Source organism: Achroia grisella, unplaced genomic scaffold (genome assembly GCF_030625045.1).
Source record: "Achroia grisella isolate CSIRO2021 unplaced genomic scaffold, CSIRO_AGI_Agris_v1 utg1063, whole genome shotgun sequence".
Lineage (NCBI taxonomy): Eukaryota > Metazoa > Arthropoda > Insecta > Lepidoptera > Pyralidae > Achroia > Achroia grisella.
This window is the reverse complement of record NW_026712567.1, coordinates 732,497-756,983: the sequence shown is the minus strand read 5'-3', so window position 1 is coordinate 756,983 and position 24,487 is coordinate 732,497. Positions and strand designations below refer to the sequence as shown.

At 31.7% G+C, this 24,487-nt stretch overlaps 1 protein-coding gene across 3 annotated transcripts; it reads right to left on the bottom strand.

The window, feature by feature from the left end:
• Positions 1-1,455: 1,455 nt before the first annotated feature.
• On the bottom strand, positions 1,456-24,224 carry LOC131840887 (uncharacterized). 3 transcript variants are annotated; one of them, XM_059189085.1, is made up of 4 exons: positions 23,983-24,224; positions 5,941-6,075; positions 5,555-5,636; positions 1,456-5,317 (listed from the first exon to the last, which is right to left on the bottom strand). In XM_059189085.1, the coding sequence occupies exons 2-4, from the start codon at positions 6,063-6,065 to the stop codon at positions 3,872-3,874; spliced, it is 1,653 nt and encodes a 550-aa protein (XP_059045068.1). In that variant the 5' UTR covers positions 6,066-6,075; positions 23,983-24,224; the 3' UTR covers positions 1,456-3,871. The 3 variants fall into 3 exon arrangements, with proteins under 3 accessions (XP_059045068.1, XP_059045078.1, XP_059045086.1); XM_059189095.1 differs by lacking the exon at positions 23,983-24,224 and adding an exon at positions 23,747-23,836; XM_059189103.1 differs by lacking the exon at positions 23,983-24,224 and adding an exon at positions 8,384-8,402.
• Positions 24,225-24,487: the final 263 nt, after the last annotated feature.

The window sequence follows — 24,487 nt, the reverse complement described above, 5'->3', positions numbered from 1 at the left end:
TTTATTATATCCTGAATATTGATCGAATGTAATTGTCACTCTCTATAATAGACCTGCAAGTGATATAAAATCTTTAACAGAATATATGTCAAGAGACCTAAGGTTTAATGCTTTTGCTATATTATTTTTGTGGTTTTTTGATGAGGAACTTTTATGTGGCCTTTTTTTATTAATGATGATAAGGCTGAGGTCACCAGTAAAAGATGATAAAATGAGAATAAAGTTAAGTTATATAATCAGTTAAGTTAGCTCATCCTGGCAAATGGCAATTTACTACAATGGGCAACCTTACTCTGGACATGGTACCTTGCTAATTCCACTTTACTAACAACATATTATACTTATTTATAATATCATATTAATAATTGGGAATATATGTTTTTCTATAGATAGATACCTACAGAAGAAACATATTTTCCCAATTTTATATTATTACTAACTGTACCCGCGACTTCGTCCGTATGGAATTTAACTTTATTTTTCTAAAATAAAAGTATTTTTCTACAATAAAGGTAGCCTAAATTACTCCTTATTACATCAGCTACCTGCCAAAAAAAGTCGCGTCAAAATGGGTTCAGCCATTTCAGAGATTACCCGGAACAGACAAAAATTTTAAAAAATGGTTTTTCGGTGTTTGTATTTATATTCATATGCATGTACTAAAAAACGGTTATTTCAATATTACAAACAGACTCTCCAATTTTATTTATACGTATAGACGTGTAATCCACCTTTTATAAAAATACTAGAAAATGGCTTACAGCAATACAAATGTCCGGATCCAGAAGAATAAAAAAACTTAATAGTAAAAAAAGCGACCAAGTAGCGCTTTTTTTATTATTGCGTAATTACTTGATTTCCTAGGTAAGTTTTTTTTATGGATGGTAATGGTGACTGAAAAAGGTTGGTGTACGTTGCGCTATGCATAATTTGCAGGAAGAAACGATTTCAATTCCTTTGAGGACTACTGGCATGCTCAGCAGTTTCCTAAATTTTGAAATATTAATTCTTAAAGATATGTAATATATACTAAATAGTAATTATTATAGCCGGACTTGATAGTCCGCGAGCCAAAAGCTTTTTCGTTAATTATTTCCTCCCGGTCAAAAACTTCATGGTTATGAATGTTGTGTTAAGCATAATGGAACCTACCTGCCGCGCTACGACAGTAGACAGAAGCGCAGTACCTTTTCTACGTTTAAAAAAATAAGTCATTTTCCGGTTTAAATTACTATCAAATCATAGACCTATATATTGAGTTGCTCCTCCATAATTGACCGTAATTGACTTTCACTAAGCTTTCATAACACAACTATTATAACCATCTTAGAAGTTTTGGACTGCAGGAAGTCTTCAAGAAGAAATTGGTCATCTTAAGTTGTTCCTGGTTCGAGGCCCATGAGGAAAGGAGGATTTGTTGAATATTAGAAAAACAATTTTCCTAAGAATAAACTTTATTTCTACAATAAAAGGATATTGATTAAAACCGCGCTCGTATATAACAAAACATTCAACAATATACTTTGGAAACAAATAGGTAAACACTTTGGGTGCCGACTTATTATGCCCTAATTAATATAGAAGACCAGTGTTTCTCAAACGGCGTATATTTCATCCTACCCATATAAATAAATATATTTATCCATTTGTGCTGTAAAGTAATAGGTATATTGAAAACCAAACTTTTCCTATGTATATAATTTCACAGCACAAAAAGATACCGATAGCTTATATTTAATATTTATTTTATGATATTTATATTGACTACCGTCCATTGCTAGGAAAGAAGTAACAGTAGCAATGGTAAACATTCTTATAACAATACAGATCTTCCAGCACCATAATTTACTGATAATAGATTTTATAGGTTTAAAAACATTGTAAAAATCAAGTGTACCGCAGTACAATCAAGTAAACCTAATAAAATCCATTCTCATTTTTAAAGGCCCAATAATGCGCCTGCAATTCGTTTGACATATTCGTTATCTCTTCCAGACATTCTGGCCCCCTTTTATAGTTTTCTTAATCTAAAGTGAATAATATAAGGCTTTTTTATCAACAAGGCAAAAAATATTTCTGATAAGGTTATTAATAATTGCAGTGATATTACAAAGGCCAGTACAGCTCATCAGTTCATGATTTAGGAACCGCCAAAAGCTCACCACATGTACCTATTAAAAACGTAACGATAATAAATCTTTTTTTATAAAAACAATTAACAATTTCATTAAAATCTTTGTTGTATAGAACAAATTTTAAAACAAATAAGCAACAAAATTGTATTAACATATTTTTTTACAATTTCGACTTCATGGAATGCGATAACAATAGCCCGTGTTATATATACATACTAAATCTTAAATATTACATATCAATATCTACAGCCTAGCTTCCCTAATCTAAATACATTTGGTCTTTGGATGAGCATGTCACATTATGGCTTGTGTCATCATTTGTGATTATAAAATATATAAGTGCACTTTCGAATTTAGTACTTGTATCATTTTATTTTAACACTAACTCTAGACTAGACCTGCAACGAAAGCTTTACCATCATGTACCTTACAATAGGAGATAGAATAAAATCACAGAAATCCTTAAAATTCATCACAAATAAATAAAAACAATATTTGAGAAACACTGTTCCAAAAACAACACATATATGAATATGGTGTAACTGAAGTGATTACTTTTTTTTATTTTTTACCGATTTTATGACTGTATGGTGTGGACAAGACCAAAAATAATTTAATCTCAGGTACCTAATGGGGACAAGATTATTATTCCATAATCCAAATAGTGAACAATTAATTACACTAAATAAAAAAGCATATGCTTTGTTAAAACTTTGAAAAACATTTATATATGACAGTGAACATGATAAGCAATTACTAAAATCAATAACTAAATTATAAAATTGACAATATCCCAACCGAATTACTGGAGGGATTATCATTCATAACGAATTACGAGTTTCACAAGGTTGTATTTTTATATATAATTGCCTCTGTTATCTAACATCTATAAAGAATATTTTTATTTTGCGTAAATTAATAACAATTTTCTGAACATTTTGTTTTATCAATTAATTACCTATAAATTCGTAGTTACACACAAAAACACTTCATTTCCGCCATAAAGGCACTAGGTAGCTACTGTTAAATTAAATCATACATTTAAAATTGGTAAAATAACCCATTAAATAGTGTTGTTGTGTGAACTTAAGGTACCAAACAAGTGACGAATGTCACGATATATATAAAACGTACATACAAAAGATAATTGTATACTAACACGCTATGTAATAAGAACAAAACAAATCACCTTAAAAATGCAATGCAGTCTATGCACATGGTGTCTTGGTTCTGATTTTTAATCTAAGTATTAAGGCGATTAAATAAACTATCCTTATACAAAATGAGGTTAAAAATTTTACATAAATTATGACTCATGTTTGACATTTCATAACAATACCTTCTTTGTGATGGTACATGTTCAAAATCTTTAGAAATGAAAATTATTATGGGTCCAAATGTAAATTATCTTTTGTATTTTATACACGTAAATTACATTATGCCTTGATGTTATTTGTGTGATGTTAACATTAGGTCACATATATTTCTCTAACACTATCGAAGCAGAATGTAGCAGCCTATTATCGACAAACTAAAATAAGTATACATATATCTCTATTTTCATATAAATAAAATCTATTTCTATGTTATAAAACCTACAATTAAGTGTACAATAATAATCTTTATGCATACTATGTAAAAGTAGAGCTATAATATATATATATATATAATATAAATATCTGATTATAAAGTAAATAATTTTTGGAATATCTTTTAAGGCTAGTTATGTAGGTATTTTATACCTTGGAAGCGTTTTCATCGCTCGCTTTGGCGGTTATGGTCTCCGTAATTGATGAACCTTCAATTTTGGACTTGTTAGCCGCCACTTCGGCCAATGTTGCCAGTGCCAGTAAGTCCACATGACAAGGAGGCTGTTTACATATCTCCATATTTTGAACGACTGTAGGAGGGGCTTCGGTGGCTATTTTGATGTCGGGACTTATTTTATGGACTTCTCTGAAATCCACGCTAGAAACCATTGAGTTGAAATCCAGTCTTGTAATGCTAACTTTTCTTGGCTTTCGTTTTTGACTACCGACGATTTGTTCTCGCCAATGTTCCCGTTCGATATTCCGTTTTTCATCTACAATTGGTCTGGGAACTGAATTGATAATACGATCGGTTTCGAGAACTTTTGGTTTCAGATTAATAGTTTTCTTTTTGCGTTTATTTTCCCGCTTCTTCTGTTGAAATTTTTCTAAACTAAGTGAGGGTAAAGCTCTAATTTTAGCATCTAAATCGAAGTCGGCAGCCTTGAATGTTTTGTTTGTGTTATTGTCTGATTCTGGTGCGTCAGTAATATCGTTCTTGATTTCGTTTTCAACGGACGCCTCGTTTATTGAATCGTCTTGTTTCGAATCGTCGGCAACAGTTGATTCTTCGCTACGTGAAATACCAGTTTCCCAACTGCAGGACGCACTGTAGTCTTCGTCTAATATTTTATCTGAATTCTCCCTTTTCTGTCTCTTATTTACTATCAGTCCTCCAACAGCCATAAACTCCTGGTATCTTTTTCCTTTACAAGACCTTCCAGATCTAGGATTCCTCTCGTCGTCCGACCAGTTCCTCAAATATCCATCATCATCTTTAGAATATCTCTTATCAACTATTTGGTCTATCACATCTTGGTTAGTAAACTGATCGCTTGGAATACCACTGTAGCGGTATATTCTCCCTTTTTCTTCATCAAAATCTTCTTCAAATATCTTACTCGTTTCAGTAAGTGCATTCTGAAGTTCACGTATACTGTCTTCTTTAGAGAGACCCCTAACTTTTGATCTTTCTAATATGCTATGAGATCTGTATTCGTTTGGGATTGAGATCGCATTATATTTAAGGCAGGGAGGCGAGTAATAAGGGTTTGAAGTTTGGGTTTCAGTCTTAGTGGCCAGGAGACTACTTAAGCCTCCCATTTGGGCTTCGTCTGCTAATTTGCCAGGTGTAAACATTGATAAAGGTTTATGAATATCTGCGTATGCATGGTCATTGTCTTTCTTATTTAAATCAACTTTAGTGGAGTTGTTGTTTGTTTTTTCAAGTTCACTTTCGTGATAGTCACTGTTGGGAAACTCATTTTGCTTGTCGTTTGATTCTCTCGGCCGTGAAGAAAGAGTGCGGAGAGGTGGTGCGGGTAACTTATACCATTTAAAGTTCGGATTGGCACTGAAGAAGGCGTCTTTGTACTGAAATTAATATAATTAAACATTTAATATTTGTTTAGAAGGGTTAGCACAGGTTTGCAAACAATACCCAAATGCCCAGTAGGGTGGTCATTTTATTATTTTTATGTAATTGAAATGGCAATCAAGATTATGGTCTACCAGATGTTTAGTGGTAACTGTCACCTATATAAGTAAATGAACTGAACATAATAAACTTTTCGTTAACGAATGCAGAAATGAAATAAAAAAATAATCTACCTGTTTAGCAAGACCTGTATAACAAGATTTCTCTTCCTCGTCCAAGTTAGCCCACCATTCTCCCAATATTTTTGTGATAGATCTGTAACAAATTTTTCACAAATTTAAACTGTTAAGAATAAAAATCTTATAAAGGCCTCGGTGAGTTTAGCACATCGCCCTAATACCAATCATTGCGGGTTCGATTCTAGACATGGTACAAATAGTTGTATATATGAGTATGGTTATTTGTGTTGTAAAAATATATATGTATTTGTATCAGTAGTTAAGTACTCATAACACAAACTCCACTAAGCTTGTGACTAAATCGGGCCGTATGAATGTCCTGGGTTATTACTATTAATTTCAATAAAATACGAAAAGAACTAAAAAGTTAGACATCTTACCTGTTTTCTAGACTAGGATATTTATCGCGCACGACACTCCTGTGACGTTTGCAGAATATAAGAAAGGCATTCATGGGCCGACGCGCGTGATGCGCCGGCTTACCTTCGTCGTCCTGTTCATGCATGCTTCACTATCTGGAAAAAATTAAACAACAGTAGGTATAACATTTATTATACGGGAAATTATGAAATATATTCCAGTTGGTTGTGACTTACTGCATAGTGCTATATATAATATGGTATTTTCGCACCTTTTTGTACAAACTATAACAACAAGTAAATCGTTATCGAGGCAAGTAGATGAGAACAGTAACCGAATTTATAAGTGTATGTCTATAAATCTTTGCCTAGTCATACATGTAGATATGAAGACAAAAGCAGTACAATCTAAATTATGGACAGGAGTTACTAATTGAATAATTATATAATAAACAACAAATATATACATTATTAATACGTAGTACATTAAGACATAATTAAGGTATAGACATATATAATTATTTAATGACATTTTAGATGAAACTCATTGTTGTTACAATATTTTTTTGGGTAGTCATAATATTACGTATTACTTAATTGCAAATTCGGTTCATTGGATGCTTACCATCAGGCAGTAAGTTTACATTATAGTTATAAAAAAAAGTGAACACCATAATTTTACACCACCAAAAGTGAACACCATTATTTTATGGTAATTGCGTAAGATTCTATAATAAACTGCCAGAATCTACGCTAAATCTGACAGAGAGGCAATTCAAACTTTATATTAAACAAATGTTATGTAAAAAAGCCTATTATAGGATAGATGAATTTATAGATGATAGCAATATATAGCAAGTATAAGTTTATTTGCGGACAACGTTATAATTTATTTTTCATACTGCTTTCTTGATATATGATAGCGTAGCGGCTTTTGTATTGATTGCCACATGCATCCTCATGTAAAGTGCGAATACTGTAACTACCGTACAGTAATTTTTGTAGCTGTGACGTGGTCGAGTGGAATGAGTCCAGACATGTGGCGGCGTGGTGGGCCGGGTCATTGGGCTCCCTAAAATATGGTCGAGCGCAGTGATGGCTGGCTCATCCGTCATACTCGTGAACGAGTGCTGCTTGTAGGGACTGGTCTGCTCTTATCACTACGACTGATTTAATCTTATTGTGTTTTTATATTTGAGCCTAAATAAATTAGTGCTGGTTGGTAGTTTGTATTCACACGTTTCGACTTGTAAAATGTGAACTTATAAGGATTGTTTAAAAGAGCAACACACAAGTTTCTAGCTTATTCTTCTTGTGATGAAATTAAGTTAAGTTTAAGTGCTTAAATTAAGTTTATTTGAATAAATGATTTTCTATTTCTATTTACTTTCAAATTAGTAAAACAAAAAAATTTGAATTCCACTGGTCGGTCGTAATTCTACTTTTTTAAGAGCTTAATCACTTATTATAAGCGGAACAGACTTCTATGTTTTTCTTTTGGATGATTTAAAAATAATGTTAACGCTTGTCCTGCACAAGCGTTAACACTATTTTTCAATCAGTAGTATTTGCTTGACTCGAGTTGAGGAGGAATCAAATAAGCTAGCCTACTAGCGTCTCCCTAGCGTCTCAAAATAAGAAGATTTATTCACGATGGGTTTATGGGGTAACAAAGTGGCGTGGCGGTTGAAATTGTTAGCAAAAAAATTACTATTCCCCATTTATTAACAATCTTTTCCTCCCAATAATGAATATTGGCAAACTACCCACAATTTAATAACAGCAATCAACTCCATAAAGTTTTCTAAAGTTATCTCACGAAAAGGGATAACAGGTACTTTCTTTGCCAAGTGCATGAGCGATAAGGCTAGATAAGGAGGGTCGATGATCTATATTTGTATTAGTGTTATCAGCAGTGTCATCGCTGCTTATGCTTACTTTGGTTTGGCTGTATTCATAAATAAACTGCATGGATATTAATAAAAATTAATGATTGCAGATATGTGGATACATTGCCGTTATTAACGTAGTGTTTTTAATGTATATTTGATTAACCTTATTAGAGACTGATCAAAATTAAATTTTGGATCCATAATTGTGATATAGTAGCCTACATCCCATCAAATTCCAGACGCGTCAGACCTTGACCCAGTGGATCAAAGTGTGCCGAGGCTATCAAGGGGGCAACGGCCCGTGAAAGCGAAAACACGCGGTGCGAACCTGCGCGCGCGCAGTTAAGAACTTTCGACTGGTGGATCCCAACCGGTTAAAGAATTTGTGACAGTAAACTTTACGATAAGGATGTAAAACATTTTGCTGATACACGTGTAAGTATTTGAAACATTCTGTGTGTTTAAAAGAAGCCTAATATTGTAATTACTTATGATTTGTTTTAGAACTGTACAAGAACTTTTTTAGAACAATCCATTTATTTAATGGGCTTATAATAACCCATGTTACTAACAGTACAGATCAGACTGTCACATCAACGCTATTTCTTTTTTCTGCTTTACGGTTCCTGATGACTAGAATGTTGTAATTCCATGTAAATTCAATAATTTCACTGCCATTCTATCATTGTATTCTTAAATCCCGCAACACACCATGCACGTAGGAAAACAATACTGTATTTATACAGATATTTTTTGTTACCTGACAGTTAATTGTCAATGGACATTATCAAGCGGAGGTACATGGATTTTAACAATACTCCAAATTGAAAGAAGTCTCAAGAAAACATTATAAAAATTAATCGTGAATGTTTCGCACTTATGGTTTATGTATACAAAAATTGTCATTATACATAGGTCGTGTCACATCGATGATAAGCAAATAAACTGTCTCGATATGGTGTAACGGTTATGTAACCGCAATATAACGGTAGTAAAATATCAGTTAAGTGCTCAATAACGTACGGTTTTCACTTGGCCGTGGCGGAGTGCAATCAACAAATGCTCTGCGCTTCTGATATTTTGGTTGAAAGTACCTAATTCAATTTTCATTTATGTTTTAGATGCTGTTTCAACGAATATTTACTATTCCATGAATTAATTGCAAATTATTTCCGGTGATTACATTCCAAAATTTGATATTTATAAAATATTTTACATTTCCTATAATTCAACTTACAATACATTATGGGGTCTAAAATAAAAACGTAATGATCTAAGAAAATAAACACAGTGCTATTACAAGACAAGTTTGCTGAATTCTACTATTTGTACAATAATGTAAAACGAGATAAATGCTGTTAATTTTTCTTTCGAACTAACAAGTGGCAAGCAAGGTACTTTTCTGTGATGTGTTACTTAACCTTCTTTCTAATCGCAATCTCTATCTCAATTTACTGGAAATACACGATTACTCATTATTATCACGGGGTAATATGTACTTTGTATTATTATCACTCTACCACTCTTAGGTTAGGGATAAAAATAATATTTCCTTTCTTTATACCTACTCTACTTAGGTTTAAGATAAAATAAATTGATACAAAAAAGAAAGATCAAAAATTGTTTATGCAACTACGTAAAAGACAATTTTACATATTTTAAAGAGTAACCTGTGACCCTAAGTCAAATGCTGCCAGTGTTACATAACATATATATGCTGTAGAGAATTGCATGATACAAAACATCTAAATAATAGACACCTATCTAATTATTATTCGCAATATTATTTCGCATCAATCAAGGCCACGTTATAGTCACACAAACTAGCTGCGGCGAGTAATTTACAGAGATTTTGTTGTCAAGGTCAAGGTCTCTGCAGAACTCATCTCTGTGAGTCTAACACGTGTTCCTCACTCACTTCAGGAGGTCATGTTTTTGCTTGTTCAATAAATTGGATAGGTTATTTGCTGTTAACTTTATCATATTACGGTACAGGTGCTTGCTTTGTCAAAGGAATTTAATATTTATTGCGCATGATGTAAGGTTTCTAATATTTTCGATCTGCAAAATATTTTATTTTGCGTTCGAAGGTTTACTAAATTAATTGGTTGACTGTTTAAAAGTCTAAGCCACTATGATACTATATAAAAGAAAAACATTGTGTTTGGTTTATTTCGATTTGGTAACTAGATATGTATGTGTAAAAGATAAATGTTTCAATCGATAATGCTAATTACTTTATATTGATATTTAAGTTGTTTAAGAAAATAAATTTGAAATGTTATGTCAAACAGGATTAGTGAAATTCTATCTGAATTATTTAAACTATATTAAAATTAAAAACTGAAAATAAATTTAGAAATTTTATAATTAATTGGTATTAATCAGGTATACTGTCTATAGGGTAATTTGAACAATAACATCTACACATGACACTAAAATTCAATAATGGTGGAGATAAAAAGGACTCGTTGGGCACACTATAATCGGCTCTGATTTTGCTACAAATGAGAGGATGGGATCTAGGAATTTATCTAGGACACCATTGGTCCGATATTGTTCACAATGTTCGTGTCGTGTGCAGGCCGTCCTACCGTCAATTTCCATATTACGTGTATTAAATATTTATCACTACACTGTGAGGGTGGTTATGTATACATATACATTTACATAGGTACATCGCAACGTGATATTACATTATGTTCATTTAAGCGACTACTATTCAGTTTACTAATTTATTTAGAAGGTGTAATACATAGTTGTTATACGTATCTTTGTTTTCAAAAATCCTTTCTTAGCAGCTTTCTAAGACTTAAATGAATGGTGCCAAGATTATTATCTTGGCAGCATTTATGACAGCTATTTAATCAGGTCAATCAATATCCTGGTCATATGAATGAAATTGCCGATAAAGGTGTAGTTATAAAACAATAACGTTCTTTAAACATATATTTAATTAAATATATATTTAAATAATATAAAATATAAGTATATATACATAAAGTTATTTTCTTGTGGTCAACATTTAACTCGGTCACAGAGTGAAGTTGCAGGTAAAATAATAACAAGACATCACGAGTCACAACGTTAGTAACATGTTGGTCGTTTTAAACAATGGCAGCTATGAATCCATTAACTTAGTTCAGTTCATATAATATATGTATAAAGCATAATTAGGTGTCTATATATCTACATATGATACACAAAAGCAAATAAACAATGAGAGCATTTAATAATAGTTTATAATCGGAATGCGTTTTGCGATTACATGCGTTTCCTGTACGATAAGGGTACGGAAGGAAAGATTAGACGAGTTGACAATTGAAACGTCGATTATTTGGCAATTATGCTTTTCTAGAGAGCGAGCTCAATTCTAACAAAAATAAACTTCGTGTCAATTAATATTTCTGACACTCTGGTGAAAGAAATACAAATATCAAAAAACAATCCGAGAGACTGTGGTGTTGAATTCAAATATCCTACAAAAGGTAGGCATGTTAAGTGTTGCGTTCACCATAACATTGACAGTTAACAATGCCCCTGACTACCCCATCTTATCTAATAGTAGTAACGGTATTTTACTTAGTTTTGTTGCATTTAAATATTACATATACAGCATCATTAGCCTATCAGACTCCATTTACACAATTGAGGTGTCTGGGCCGTCGTCATTTGTCTTTTGACGTTATTTATAATTTAGCAAAATTAATGTACGAGTACCTATATAAGGACATTTTAATGACATCAAAACTGTGGCATTATTTGAAGAAAGATGATTTCTATTCTAATTCTATTCTGATAAGTGTTATTATAGGTATAGACAATTTGAGTAGATTGTTTTCATAGAATTATGTATTAATGATGAAAAAGAGATTATTGTAAACTATAAAAACTGAAACTATTGCAATAAAGTATACAAAGTTTTATACATTCCTCATTTTTATAGTTATATATAGAACATTGTGATAATTTGTCACAAATGGCAGATGACAGCCCTAGATTTGAATTCTTTCAACTACAGATTGAATGAAATCGGTCGTTGGTTTATTATTCGTTTAACAGTATCGACTCAGTGAGTTTTTATTCAACGCTCTAATTAGACCAGAATGTAACTTTAGTCCTAAATATATCTAGATTCTGATAGACATATTCAGTAGATATGGTTTATTGTTTTTTATGGTTTTTACATCGATCACATCACAATCGTATGCTAGTAAGTTTAAACGTGATTTTTTTATTATGTCTAATAGTCTTTAGAAACTTCATCATCGTCGGTCGATATCATATTCAAACAATCACGTTTCGCTACATTTATTATATTATTCAGATTTACAAAAGAATAAGAGATAATAATAAGTAAACGTGTAAATTTGTTCATGCATGAGTTTCGTACTGACGAATGATTCATAGTTTACAGCGATTACCGAATGAGGTGCTGCAATCATCTGCCAGTGTCTACTACTTGTGATTTTTAATAGGCGTGTAACAATGGAGCACCCTCATTCTTCCCTTACCACTGCATTTTATATTCACTTCAAAGGATTTCACAAAGAAAAATCACAACTCAATAACTATACATAAGACAATCAAATTGTAATGATATTTTTAGTTGCTATTGATTTTGGTTTTACCAGAATGTTATATACAATACCGATATAAAATGAATCTAAAATAGAACAGAGCGCACACAATGGTAGCTGAAACAGTTCTAGCTCGCTTATTTATGTCAATTTACTGCAAACATCAATGGCGATCGACGACCTCTTTTAACAATATTGCAGTTATGTAAGGGTAAGTTTAGACTGAATAACAGACGATCAGTGCCAAACAGTGTTATTTCTCATTCCTAAAGAGATAAAAGCTTGTTGTTCTATAATTAGTTTATTTTTGTTTTATTCAATCATGCGGTTGGCATACGACGTGGCTGTGACGCCAAAATAATGGGTATGATCGGTGAAAACAGCGACACACGTGTGATGCGTTATCTTCGAACAGGATTGGCGAGTGACGGCTAGTTGCGAGTACCTCCAAGACATTTAGGTATTCTCCATTTTATATGCTAATAAGGCCGATCCTTGCGACTCGATGCACGGATGTACAGTGTATGTGACGGAGACCGTATATAAATTCTATCTATACATAACCTTCCGGATGAGACGATAGTGAAAACCGTATCAAAATCCGTTGCATGAGTAAACGGAGAAACAGACGAGCAATAACAATGACTTGTATTAATATTACGTATAGATTATTACTAGAATATATGCAAATAAAGTGTATTGTACGGATTACTTTTATATCTTATCGTGATAGCTTACCTAGGCATTCTCTATGTACGTGTATATAATAAAAAAAAGTAGAATACCTAAATGCAGATAAAACGCGAGCACTGCGCAAAATCTATGGATTAAGCTGGCTCATCGCATTTGAAGTATGAGAATATAGATATAAGTACGTGAATGAGTCCATGTAAAAATGAGAAAGGGCATTCCAAAGTGGGCGTTACTTTCAGCATTATCAGAGGCTTTGTTTTAGATAACAGTAAATCTATTGTTAGCGCTACAAAGTACTGCCGAATAAAAGTAAAAGGTCTTTTTATTCTGATTCAAATTGAACAATATTACATAGAATATAATAAAATAGATATACAGTGCAAAAGTAAAGGAAAGCAGGTACTAGTCTGATATATCATTGATTACTGAATGTCCTTTTGTTGTAACAATAAATTTAGACTAGACGGATCGACACGGTCTATTTTCAAATAATACGTTTTATTAATTGTTTATATAAGAAGTTCACAATATATATAAATTAGATCTATTTCCATAGATAAGAGTAGGGCCCCGAATACACATATATATTATATGTAGATAAATGTTGAAAATCTTCATTTATGAAATACTGAATACTAAACTAAGTACTTACATTGAGTTAATTTCCATAAAAGCTATTTATTTTTATATACTAACAACATAGTACACTAATAACAACATTTTTTCATATACGGGTATAACATAATTTTTAGGCTTGTGTAGTTTTGATATCCTGGCCTTGCCAATAAAAAAAAGATTGAGCAGTTTTAAGTAGCAGAAGTAATTGAGTAAAAATAAAGTAATTGATACATATGTACGAACAGGACAATATATAATACACGGTCTGATGGACAAACGGGCAAGTAGCCAGGAACAGTCAGGATGGAAATCGAGTGCAGCGCTTAATAAAATGTCACTAACAGTACCGGTTTTACATACAAGTATCCGACCTTGATATTATTTCTGATTGTTCTTATCAATGTGTAAATACCAGGTAATACATTGAATAACTTATTCAAATCATTTCGCATACTCAAATTACCAATCGCCCTGGGATTTGTCTGCTTGAACTACATTAAAAAGTATCTTATGCATTACAAAGGCAAGGTTAGACTTATTCATCATCATTATTTCCTTGCTTTTATCCATTATTTAGGGTCTGCGCAGTATGTCATCCTCTTCCACTGATTCCTATCAGCCATCATTTCTGAGCATACTCTCCTTTTATTCATATCATCTTTCAGACAATCCACCCGTCTTTTTTTAGTCGTCCTCTTCCAATCTATCCATCCAGGTTCATATTAAATACTATTTTTAAAACATGATTCGGATTCATATTATTTTACTATATTATTTACAACTATGAGCCGTCCCCGGGTGTTTTAACTTGAATGAGTTTTAATGATCTATATGCTATTTATTGGAAATTCATTTATTGATAGGTTTAGGTATTAACCAAACCAAATTTTTGCCAAAGTGATTTACTTATTAATTAAAATTGCGACATATTTGTTTGCGTACTAATTATAAATAATTTAAACTATCTACATTATAATATTAGTACAGATAAATTACTGTAATTTTTTAAAAGAAAAGAACAAAGATACTTTAAAAAAGTTCTGCTATAGCAAGTACATCGCAAAGCAAGCCCATGTTAATATGATTCTATTTACAGACTCGTCAATTCAACTGAATGCGTTTTATTATAATGCAATGTATTCTGTCATATTGCAGCTGTCTCACGGACAGCATGCATAATTAATAATTAAATTACGATTAATATTATGATAAGTATTTCTGCTTTTAACATTAAGCTTGATATATGACCTATAGCACCTATAATTGTCATTTATAATGATTATAATGAGAGCTACGTTATGTATGTACTATAAATCGATAAAGTTATATAATTATCTACATAAATATATTTAACGAGATAATGTTTATTATATAGGTATAATAAAAGTTGTTTTGCCTGGTTTTTTAATTGAAATTTTCTTCGTGACTATTATAAAGGTAACGATATAGCTATTTTTGAAATTGCTATTATTTTTTATTGCAAGATACTGAAAGGAGTTTTCGACGAAATGTTGTAATACAAATGAACTAAAACGGTTGTTTTCTCAGAATGTTATCTTTTCTATATATAAAAGCGTCAAGTATTCCATATATAAATTATAAAGAGTAAATATTTTTGTTGACTGTTTGTTATTATTAATTTAATTGATCAACACAGCCTTGAAATGCTAAGAAAAATTGCAAGGGTTAAAAAATTTATTCATGTGTTCAATTAGGATATATAGGGATAGAAATAATTAAGCGAATAGATTAACGATTAAACAAAGAGATTTGGTGTTGGTAAATAGTTTGTTTGTAATGCTTAATAAAGCAACAATAGCAAGCAGCATACAATAGTACAGATTATTAATAATAATCATTCGGACAGGCAAAGCTACGAGAAACAAACAGTGTGTTTTAAATTTATAATGTGGTTTTTAAATAAAATAACCCAGATCCATTTATAAACTTAAAATGTAGAATTTACATATTACGAGGAAAATACTAATTTTATCCAATGTTTTGTTATCCTTAACTAAACTCAATTTGTCAGAAAAAAGATCAAATGTCTTATAAAATATTTTCTTTGAATAAAAAAAACGCTTACTATAAAATTGAAGAATTTATGATAATAATTTTTTTGTAGAAAATATCTAACTTAAAATTCATAGTGCTGACAATGTTATCTGAGTGAACAGAGATTAAGGGCATAGCGGTTTCGATGTTGATTGTCGCATGCCTAAACCTTGTTAACGTAAATCTAATTAAAGTAATATTTATTTTAAATAGTAACACACAAGTTTCCTTCCCATTCTTCTTGTGATGAGTCTGCAAGCCGAATGAGCGGTAGAATAAAATAAAATATGACTATTCAAAAGTGCTTACATTAAGTTTATTGAATAAAGGTTATTTCTATTTCCTGAACATTCAATTTTATTCTCCTATCCTTAATAATTAGTCTAGTGTTATAAGATAGTAGGTATACTATAAACTATAACTGATCATTGTCTGTATATAGGGTAAATATATATAACAAACTATTATTGAGGGACTTTATTAACATTATTCGAAACATCTATTGTTATAATTTCTGTCATTATGCATTCATGCGTGCTAATTTCGAATCGGCTTAACCTAATGGTAAGCTTCACTTAAACTTTAATGATAATTAAATACTTATCTTATCATATCATCTTACTTTATAATGGTTAATAAACAAAAATTAATAAACTATTCTTACTTCGAATACCACGGGTCGAAGTCGTGAGCTCAGCTAGTATATAATTCATTTCATTGTAATATAACGTTTCTAGAACTCGTATAACGATGACGTGGCTTGTAAACATCAGGATGCGTTCTGGTAATATGAATTACAGAATATTCATTGAGAGGTTGGTTACCTTAGTAGTAAAATACAAGTGTACTTAATACACAAACGGAATAAGATATCCAAATTTGATTTCGATGACTTATAAATATTGACGCGGTAATTGGGCATCAAATATGGGACACGCCTATATCTACATTAATGGGAGCATATATCTACAATTGATTCACGATGGATGGAATACAATCACAGACACTGGAATATCTGAGGACATAATAATATGTGCAAACAGCTTTGACTAACTTACATATGATAAAGAAAATATTTATAAATAAATACATCATTAGGATCAGCAAAAAGCAACAATCACGACAATCACGTCGCAAGAAAATCGAAAAATTAATAAATAGATTGCTGAGCTGGTGTTTTTTTATGTAAAATATTACGGTATGAAATGAAGAACCATAATGTCTCTTAATCGATAATAACAATGCCTTATAACACCGTTCAACCGAAACAGCGTACAAAGAAGCTGCTTGGTGGCTGAAATAGGTGATACTAAGATACCTACATAGTCGTCTTTTTGGAAAGTCTGCGAATACTTTCAACTACCCGTTGCACTAAATTTATCATTCTCAGAGAACACGATATGAGTGACATGGTACGTATTGTTGACTGTTTAAATTTCAAATGCGAATTGTTAAGTACTTAAGTCCTATACTTCGAAAACAAAATAGGTCCAAGGTTCAGTAGAAAACAAATGTATACGGAGTCGATCGTCTACGCGATTGATTGATCTTATTTATTAATGCATTCACTGAATTTAAAATTCTATTAGCTATGTCGCTAATGTAAGAGTGCATAATGTATAGGATTGACATACATGAGCTTTCGTTTGCTCGTTACAAGGGGAGTGTGAATGCCGTTTTTAACATTTTCCAATACTACATGGAATAATAAATTTAACTGGCTCTGGAATATTATATATGTAGTTGGATTACAACTTAATTTTATTATATTCCATTTCATATACTCGGATCTCTTGCTGATGAGTTATCTACTAAGTCTCTAACTAATATCATGCATGGTGGCTACGATTAGCACTTACTATCTGGTAGGTTATCAATTTTATTGTTATTACAATAACATAAAAAAGGATAAACACAAAGATGCCGTTATTTCAATAGAAATGTGGGCGATGACGTGACAATAAATGGGACCCCGGTGACCCGTATTAATTAACTCGATAGAATTACATAAATTGCAACATTTCCGCCAGTGCATCGAGGTCAATAATTTCTCCAAGTATCTCTATAAAGCGTGATCGAAAGCGTAAACAACTTAGGTTGCATTGTGCTCACGGTACAAGCATCCGGCTATTTATAAGCTGCTTACATTGCTTTATTGTGGGGCATGTGATCGACAACAAATAGTAGAAAAAAAGCTGGTTCTCGGTTCAATGACTACTTGTTTCTTTTATATATATATTCTGTATTCGCGTTGTTATTCTTGTAGTTTAGAAGTTGTGTACTGACCGCTTGCGTGGAATTTGGAATAACAACATGCTTATAACTTTTCGTATGTAATCCGATTTGAATAAAAGAAATACTACGGAAATTTGCTAAAATACAAAAAGTGAAAACAGTATTTATATCGGTTAAGTCGATTCTATAACTATTGTCCACAAACGTACTACCAGTAAAAAACCATTTTTATGACCCCGATATAATTTATTATACCAATATTTTATGCAAAAATATTTAATGTACAAAGGCTTGTACTTAAGATTTTATGACATGTATGGTGATAAGTTGTAAGTAAGAATTAGTACTCCATGTCCCCAGGACGCTGTTAGAGTTAAGGTAACAAAGTACACTAACTACACTGGTGCAAGAAAACTAAACTCTAAATAAACACTATATCAAGCCATCTGATAGATGTAGTAATAGGCAAATATGCTCTTTAAAACAACCTACACATACACATGTCTCTAAAATCAGGGGCAATATCGAAGAAGCTGTGGGTGGATGAAAATTGTCCGGCGAATAATTTCGCTACACTCGAGGAGATCTAGGAAGCAATCCAGGGATTCGTCATATGTTACCCCTAAGTTTAATATCGTGTCTAGAGCGTTTTAGGATGAGATCGTGCTCTGTTGCTGGAAGTCAATATGTTGTTAAGGTACAATCATATACCATAGAATATGATTTATTGTTTTAAGAACAAAGTCGACATTACAAAACTTAGCTGTACATTAACCCCAGTTTATTGGTGTAGGTGGCCAGCCACATAATCTATATATACATACATACATACATAGGTACGTAATGTTTACTCATCTGTTTACGTTTCAGTTTATCAGTGATATACTTTTGTTGCCTCTAGTATATTACATTATCGTTATTTCTAAACCTTGATTTTAATAATACAAATATATAATAAATAATACTTCAATCCAAGATAAGATGATACAAAACATAAAAGAATTTTGTTATAGAGTTGCCTTACTATTCTGAATGGGTAATTGGATACCTTTAGTACTTTCGTTTAAGGTAAGGTAAACCAATTATTTAAAAAACTATGACATCATTTTTAATTATACAACAACATTCAATTAAATAAAACTAATTGTAATATGCAATTTACATAAATTGAAATGTTACCTTATTAAATTTATCAAAACGCGAGCGATATGGGAATGTTAATCAAATGTTTATACTGCGAGACTTGTCGGTTGGAAATTATTATTTGTACAATAATGTACTCTAAAATAATAAGTATAAGAATTTTAATGGAATGATGATAACGAATGGATGAATAAAAATATTACTAACATATCACAAAACAAACAATCAAATAATTCATGAATTATCTCTTTCAATACCATGAACTCATATAAATAGCGACATATTTTTCACAAGTCATGTCAGTCAACTGGCGAATTATCTCTATAGTGTGGGAAGTACCGATACATATTTTAAGCATAGGAGGTATATATTTAGGGTTGCCTCTCTAAGTTTATTTTAGTTTTATATAAGAAATATTTGCAGTGCCTACATAAATAATGCTGACATAATAAATGTACCTCTATATTTTTTTAAATAACAGGAAGTTCAACTTTAATTTACCTAGATCTTCATCATCATTCATCAATTGGGCATTACATGTGACGTCCATAGCCCATGGTTTCGAATAATTACCTAACCTAACTAAATAGTAAATTGTGTATTTCAACAAATCATAATATTACCGTAACTTTACTTGGTTGTGCATTACTAATCACATCACGTTACCGCTTACAAGCAGCTTATTTGAAATTTGAAATAGTAGAAAATATATACTAATATAAGTTTTTCAAACGAATTAGTCTTTATTAACTGAAGCTTATAACGGCGATAGCCCTGGGTGGCGTCCATTTGACGTCATAACCGCAAATACCTATACGGTGCATATTACTATGTCAGAAACATACTGAAAACTACAGCACGAAGTTATACAGTCATACTATATTTTTGTTACACAAAATTGCAACATTTGTTTATTATGTTCATGTTGATTTCTAGGGGGCCAAAATGAAATTGGGTGTCGTAGAACGTATATTTAATGTCTTTTATTTTTTGTGTTTTGTATGTATGTCTCCACTAGTAGATGTCTCAAACGTGCCAGGTTAACAAATTTTTCTACATCCATTAAAAATATATAGATATTGAATTTATTTATGACATATTTATCACAGTGCAAGCTTTGCATTGTTTGTAACTAAATAATTCTATGTGATATAAAATGGGTTATTTATTTTTTGTAATCTTGAAAAATCATTTTTATCTATATAGAATAGTTTACAGAGTTATTCTGTCACACGGAATATTACTATGTGCGGTACTGTTTATTGAATATCACGAATTCTCAATACGTGATGCGAGTAAAAACGCAATGAAAGTAAAAACAAATTTAATTAGGTACACTGTTTATCGTTAGGAATTTTACAAATACGACATGATTACAAATGATGTCACGTAACAGATATATTTATAGAGAGGTAATGTTGTGATATTCTCTCTATTCGCTTAATATCAAGAGAAATTTTGCATCTACATCTGATATTTTCTTATATAGTTTTATAAATATAAGAACCATTTAATAGTCAAATAGTAAAGGCAATAGATAACTAAAGAACTGATAAACACATTTATAAGGTTCGATTATTCGTAATACATTTTCTAAACCGAAACACCTACCATTATTAGATACTTTTGTAAACATTTGATGAAATTATGGACCTTTTTATCTATATTATTATTATAAAGAGAGACTAGATTATTTGTTTATTTCTTTGTATTGTATATAAAATAAAAAATACTTGACACATTTTAAATATCTTTTATCTACAGAAAACTACATTATCAGAAAGTGACATTTGTTGGGTTTTATTGGTAGACAACGCCGCGGAATTATTTTTTACAATTTAATATACTGCCCAATTAATAGAAATTTATAATAAACCCGTCGAGTCGTGAACAAGATCACCATGGACCACTGCATAGAATACTATGACATCCTTCAGACTTTGCCATTCTTTGACTAATAATCTTTATTTCGAAAAAGTACGCTAAGTAATTTCACTGCCTCATCTCACCTTTCAAAACCAAACGATTCCAACATTTCCAACTCAGTATGCTAGTATGCAAACAAGCTGCTTGACGGCAGATATAATAGATGAGACAGAATGTTCAATACATAATCGTTTAGAGTCGGTTACCTTCGACTACAGCGAAAGGTCAAAGATATGTTCTACAAAGTTGAATGCTTAATATACCAATTATATTGTACTACTTTTTGTGGTCGAAGTCATAAATATTAAATGAAAAGATTGCTGTAAAATACAATTAAAAACTTGTCGTTATGTACATTTTCATTATAATAAAAGTTTACTATACATTCATGAGAATAAATTAAGAATTATTTATAGAAAACCGTCGTAATACATATTAAAAGTAATCTCAATCCATTAAATTAAATAATATTATGCAAAATCTTCTTAAATTTTAATAGTAATCCCAATCCAACATTAAGTATTTATTATTAAACAATATTAAGTATGTAACTGATTGCTATTTTCTTCAGTACACTGACGAAAAATTAACACTTTTTTATGGAAAGCAGTAAATCCGACACTAATGAATATATAGTATAGAAAAATTATTACTGTTTGTATTTATTTTAATAGATAGATACATTTTTAGCCTGAGTCATCGTTAGAGACCGAAAATGATTCAAGACTCCAAGTTTTTTTTAGTTATCAGTATCACGTGTTACATATTATTTCCTTTGTAACTAGTAATTTCCTATCACCCCTATACACCCCATGGATGCCATAAGTGTCCACTAAAACTAAAAAAAACATACAGACTTATATTGATCTAGATGAAATCTACAAATAAGACATCAAACCGCCTGGCCTTGATATAGTTATATAGTAGACAAAATAAAAAAAAAAAATAAAGGCCAAGGCTGAAAACTACTGCCACTTAGGCCAGTGAGGCCATGTAGTTTTCAGTTAAAAATAAAATCTATGTCTACAAATATAAGAGTTTCACCTACAAACAGTTAAATATTACATATCACAGGTACATATTATAGTTATGAATTAATTAAAAATAGCTATGTGTTTAATATAAATGTGGTCGAATTGAAGGTATGCCAGTGAAAAGTAGAACTGCAGTAAGTTCTTAGATAAAGCTGCACTACCAGGCTGCTCCGAGATTTGGCTGGGCAGGGTAGAAACAAGCGATGAAGGTGAGTATTGACGTACGTCGTTAAACCTACACCCGTGTCACGAGTCCCGGGAACTGCTAGGAGTTTGCCACACGATGGAGCCGGTTCCCGCGCGTTGAATAAGATACTAAGAAGTTCGTCTCGTACTAATTTATTAATTATCAAATTCGATAAAAAAAATGCGGTAAGATAATAGTAGGTCAATAAATGTAGCACAACACGGCAGCAAATATGAGTTACCTACTAAGTAGCAGTAAATACATTGTTAGCAACTATTAGTATGTATCTTTACCTTTAATAAAAACATAACAGATCCCTACCCGTACACGAAAGATATATGTGAAATTTATCTGTTTATAGATTTATCGGTACGGATCGATATATAGATCGATCGATCGATTCGAATTTTAGTAGACGTTGCCATATGTGAAACATAATGAGATTCACTAATAATGAGAAAATAAGTTTTTTCAAACAGATTTTTTACCTAATTTTAGGTTTCTCACAGAGGTAGTGCATAAAACGGAGCTAGAAATAGTTAAGGATATTTTTTCTTTGATTAACTTGGCAACACTGATTCAGTCAGTCTGCCGCACAACGCAAATAGTGCATTCAGTATTCGTAAAAGTACCTACTTATTACAGTATCTATTTGCAGTAACACTAAAAATAGGTCTAAATATTAACTGCATTTTCCTTCTGTATGACTTATCTAGTCGGATAGAGCATTATTCAGCACATTATAAATTTTATGAATTTGCTTAGTTATTAAATCATAGGCTTTGGTCTCTAGTTTATTTTATAAATAATAATAATCCATAAGAAATATAGATATTGTTTGAGTCTGCTGTAAGCGGCAGGCAAGCGGCGAAACACGTGACTAATGATTTTATTTGATAAATCTTTATTACAAATAAATTGTAACGATAGTTTGAGTTTGATCCTGTTTAACCTCCATTAGGTAAATAAGTAGGTACCTATTTACACTCATTTTTATAATTACAAATTAATTGTATTGGGGGTTGAGCAATCCTGATGTATTAATAGGTACGTAATAAGTTACTATGTTTTATTAGTCTATTTTTGTTTCAAGCTAGTATTGAAAGTTATTGGAAGCCAGACATGACTGTGTAGCTAAGTATGTAGGTAGGTGAACTAAAAAACTCAGTAGGTACTCCTACCTACGTATACAAGTGTTGCGCTACGCGACAACCATTATGCCAATACGATAGGACGGCCATTTTCAGATACATAAAACTTACGTACCTGTCTAATATACATAAATATTACATGTTTATACACTTTCAATGTTCATACAGTATACAGTAAATGTACTTTCTACGTGTCGAGAGCGTTCCATTTTTAGTCAAGTGCGCGCGACGGGCGTTTCGTTGCCAAGCGGAATGTGTGGAGGCAATGACGACCTTCAGAGGCCGTCATCATCAATGGAACAGAAAGCAGTACCTGCAGATCAATGTTCGCAAACCATCAACACAGCGACGCGATTTTTGCTGCATAATTTTCAAGGGCATTGTAAACTTCTATAGCACAACGCTCGTCACGTATGGAAAACTCGAGGGGCCCCTGCGTTTGTTTCTTAAAGATTCATGAATGAAAGTCACACTGACTAACAATGGAATAGCACTCGTAATACACTCTATTTAATAAAAAATATAACAAAAATAAAAGAAAATACTTACGAACTCGTCAGCCGCGATACGTGTTTAATAATCACATACATGACGTCATTTGACGCAACACAAACCCGAAAATATTGAGTAAAATGTATAGTAACTGTGTCGAAAACAACACCAACGCGAAATAAACACTTTACTTTATAAAATACAAAGTAAATCTTATGTTAATACAGGCGATTTAGGGCATTTTACAATATTTATTTGTTGTCACTGAGTTTAGTTTTGACAAGATGGTCGCGCACCGACTGTTTTTGCTTTGCTTGTCAGCTGATACGAGGTCTGCTATATTTCAAACGCAACAGTGAAATCTTTTTACTCTCTCTAACTTACCGGGAAACCGTTAGTACAAGAGCGAGATAGGTAACATGACTCTTGTTTTTGAGGATTTCAAACACTATAAACGTCATTTTCTTTTTGCAATAATACGAACGAAAACTCGCGAATATTTTTTTTATTTCCAGTCGATGAATTGAAAATTTTTGCAACGTGAATAGTAAGATGTTTTTAT

What these genes read in the sequence shown, in the direction of transcription:
- LOC131840887 (XM_059189085.1), bottom strand. Translation starts at nt 6,065, where the DNA reads ATGCATGAACAGGACGACGAAGGTAAGCCGGCGCATCACGCGCGTCGG. An exon ending in TATCCTAGTCTAGAAAACAG is followed by an intron (nt 5,637 to 5,940) that starts GTAAGATGTCTA and finishes AATTTGTTACAG; the next exon opens with ATCTATCACAAAAATATTGG. An exon ending in ATACAGGTCTTGCTAAACAG is followed by an intron (nt 5,318 to 5,554) that starts GTAGATTATTTT and finishes TATTAATTTCAG; the next exon opens with TACAAAGACGCCTTCTTCAG.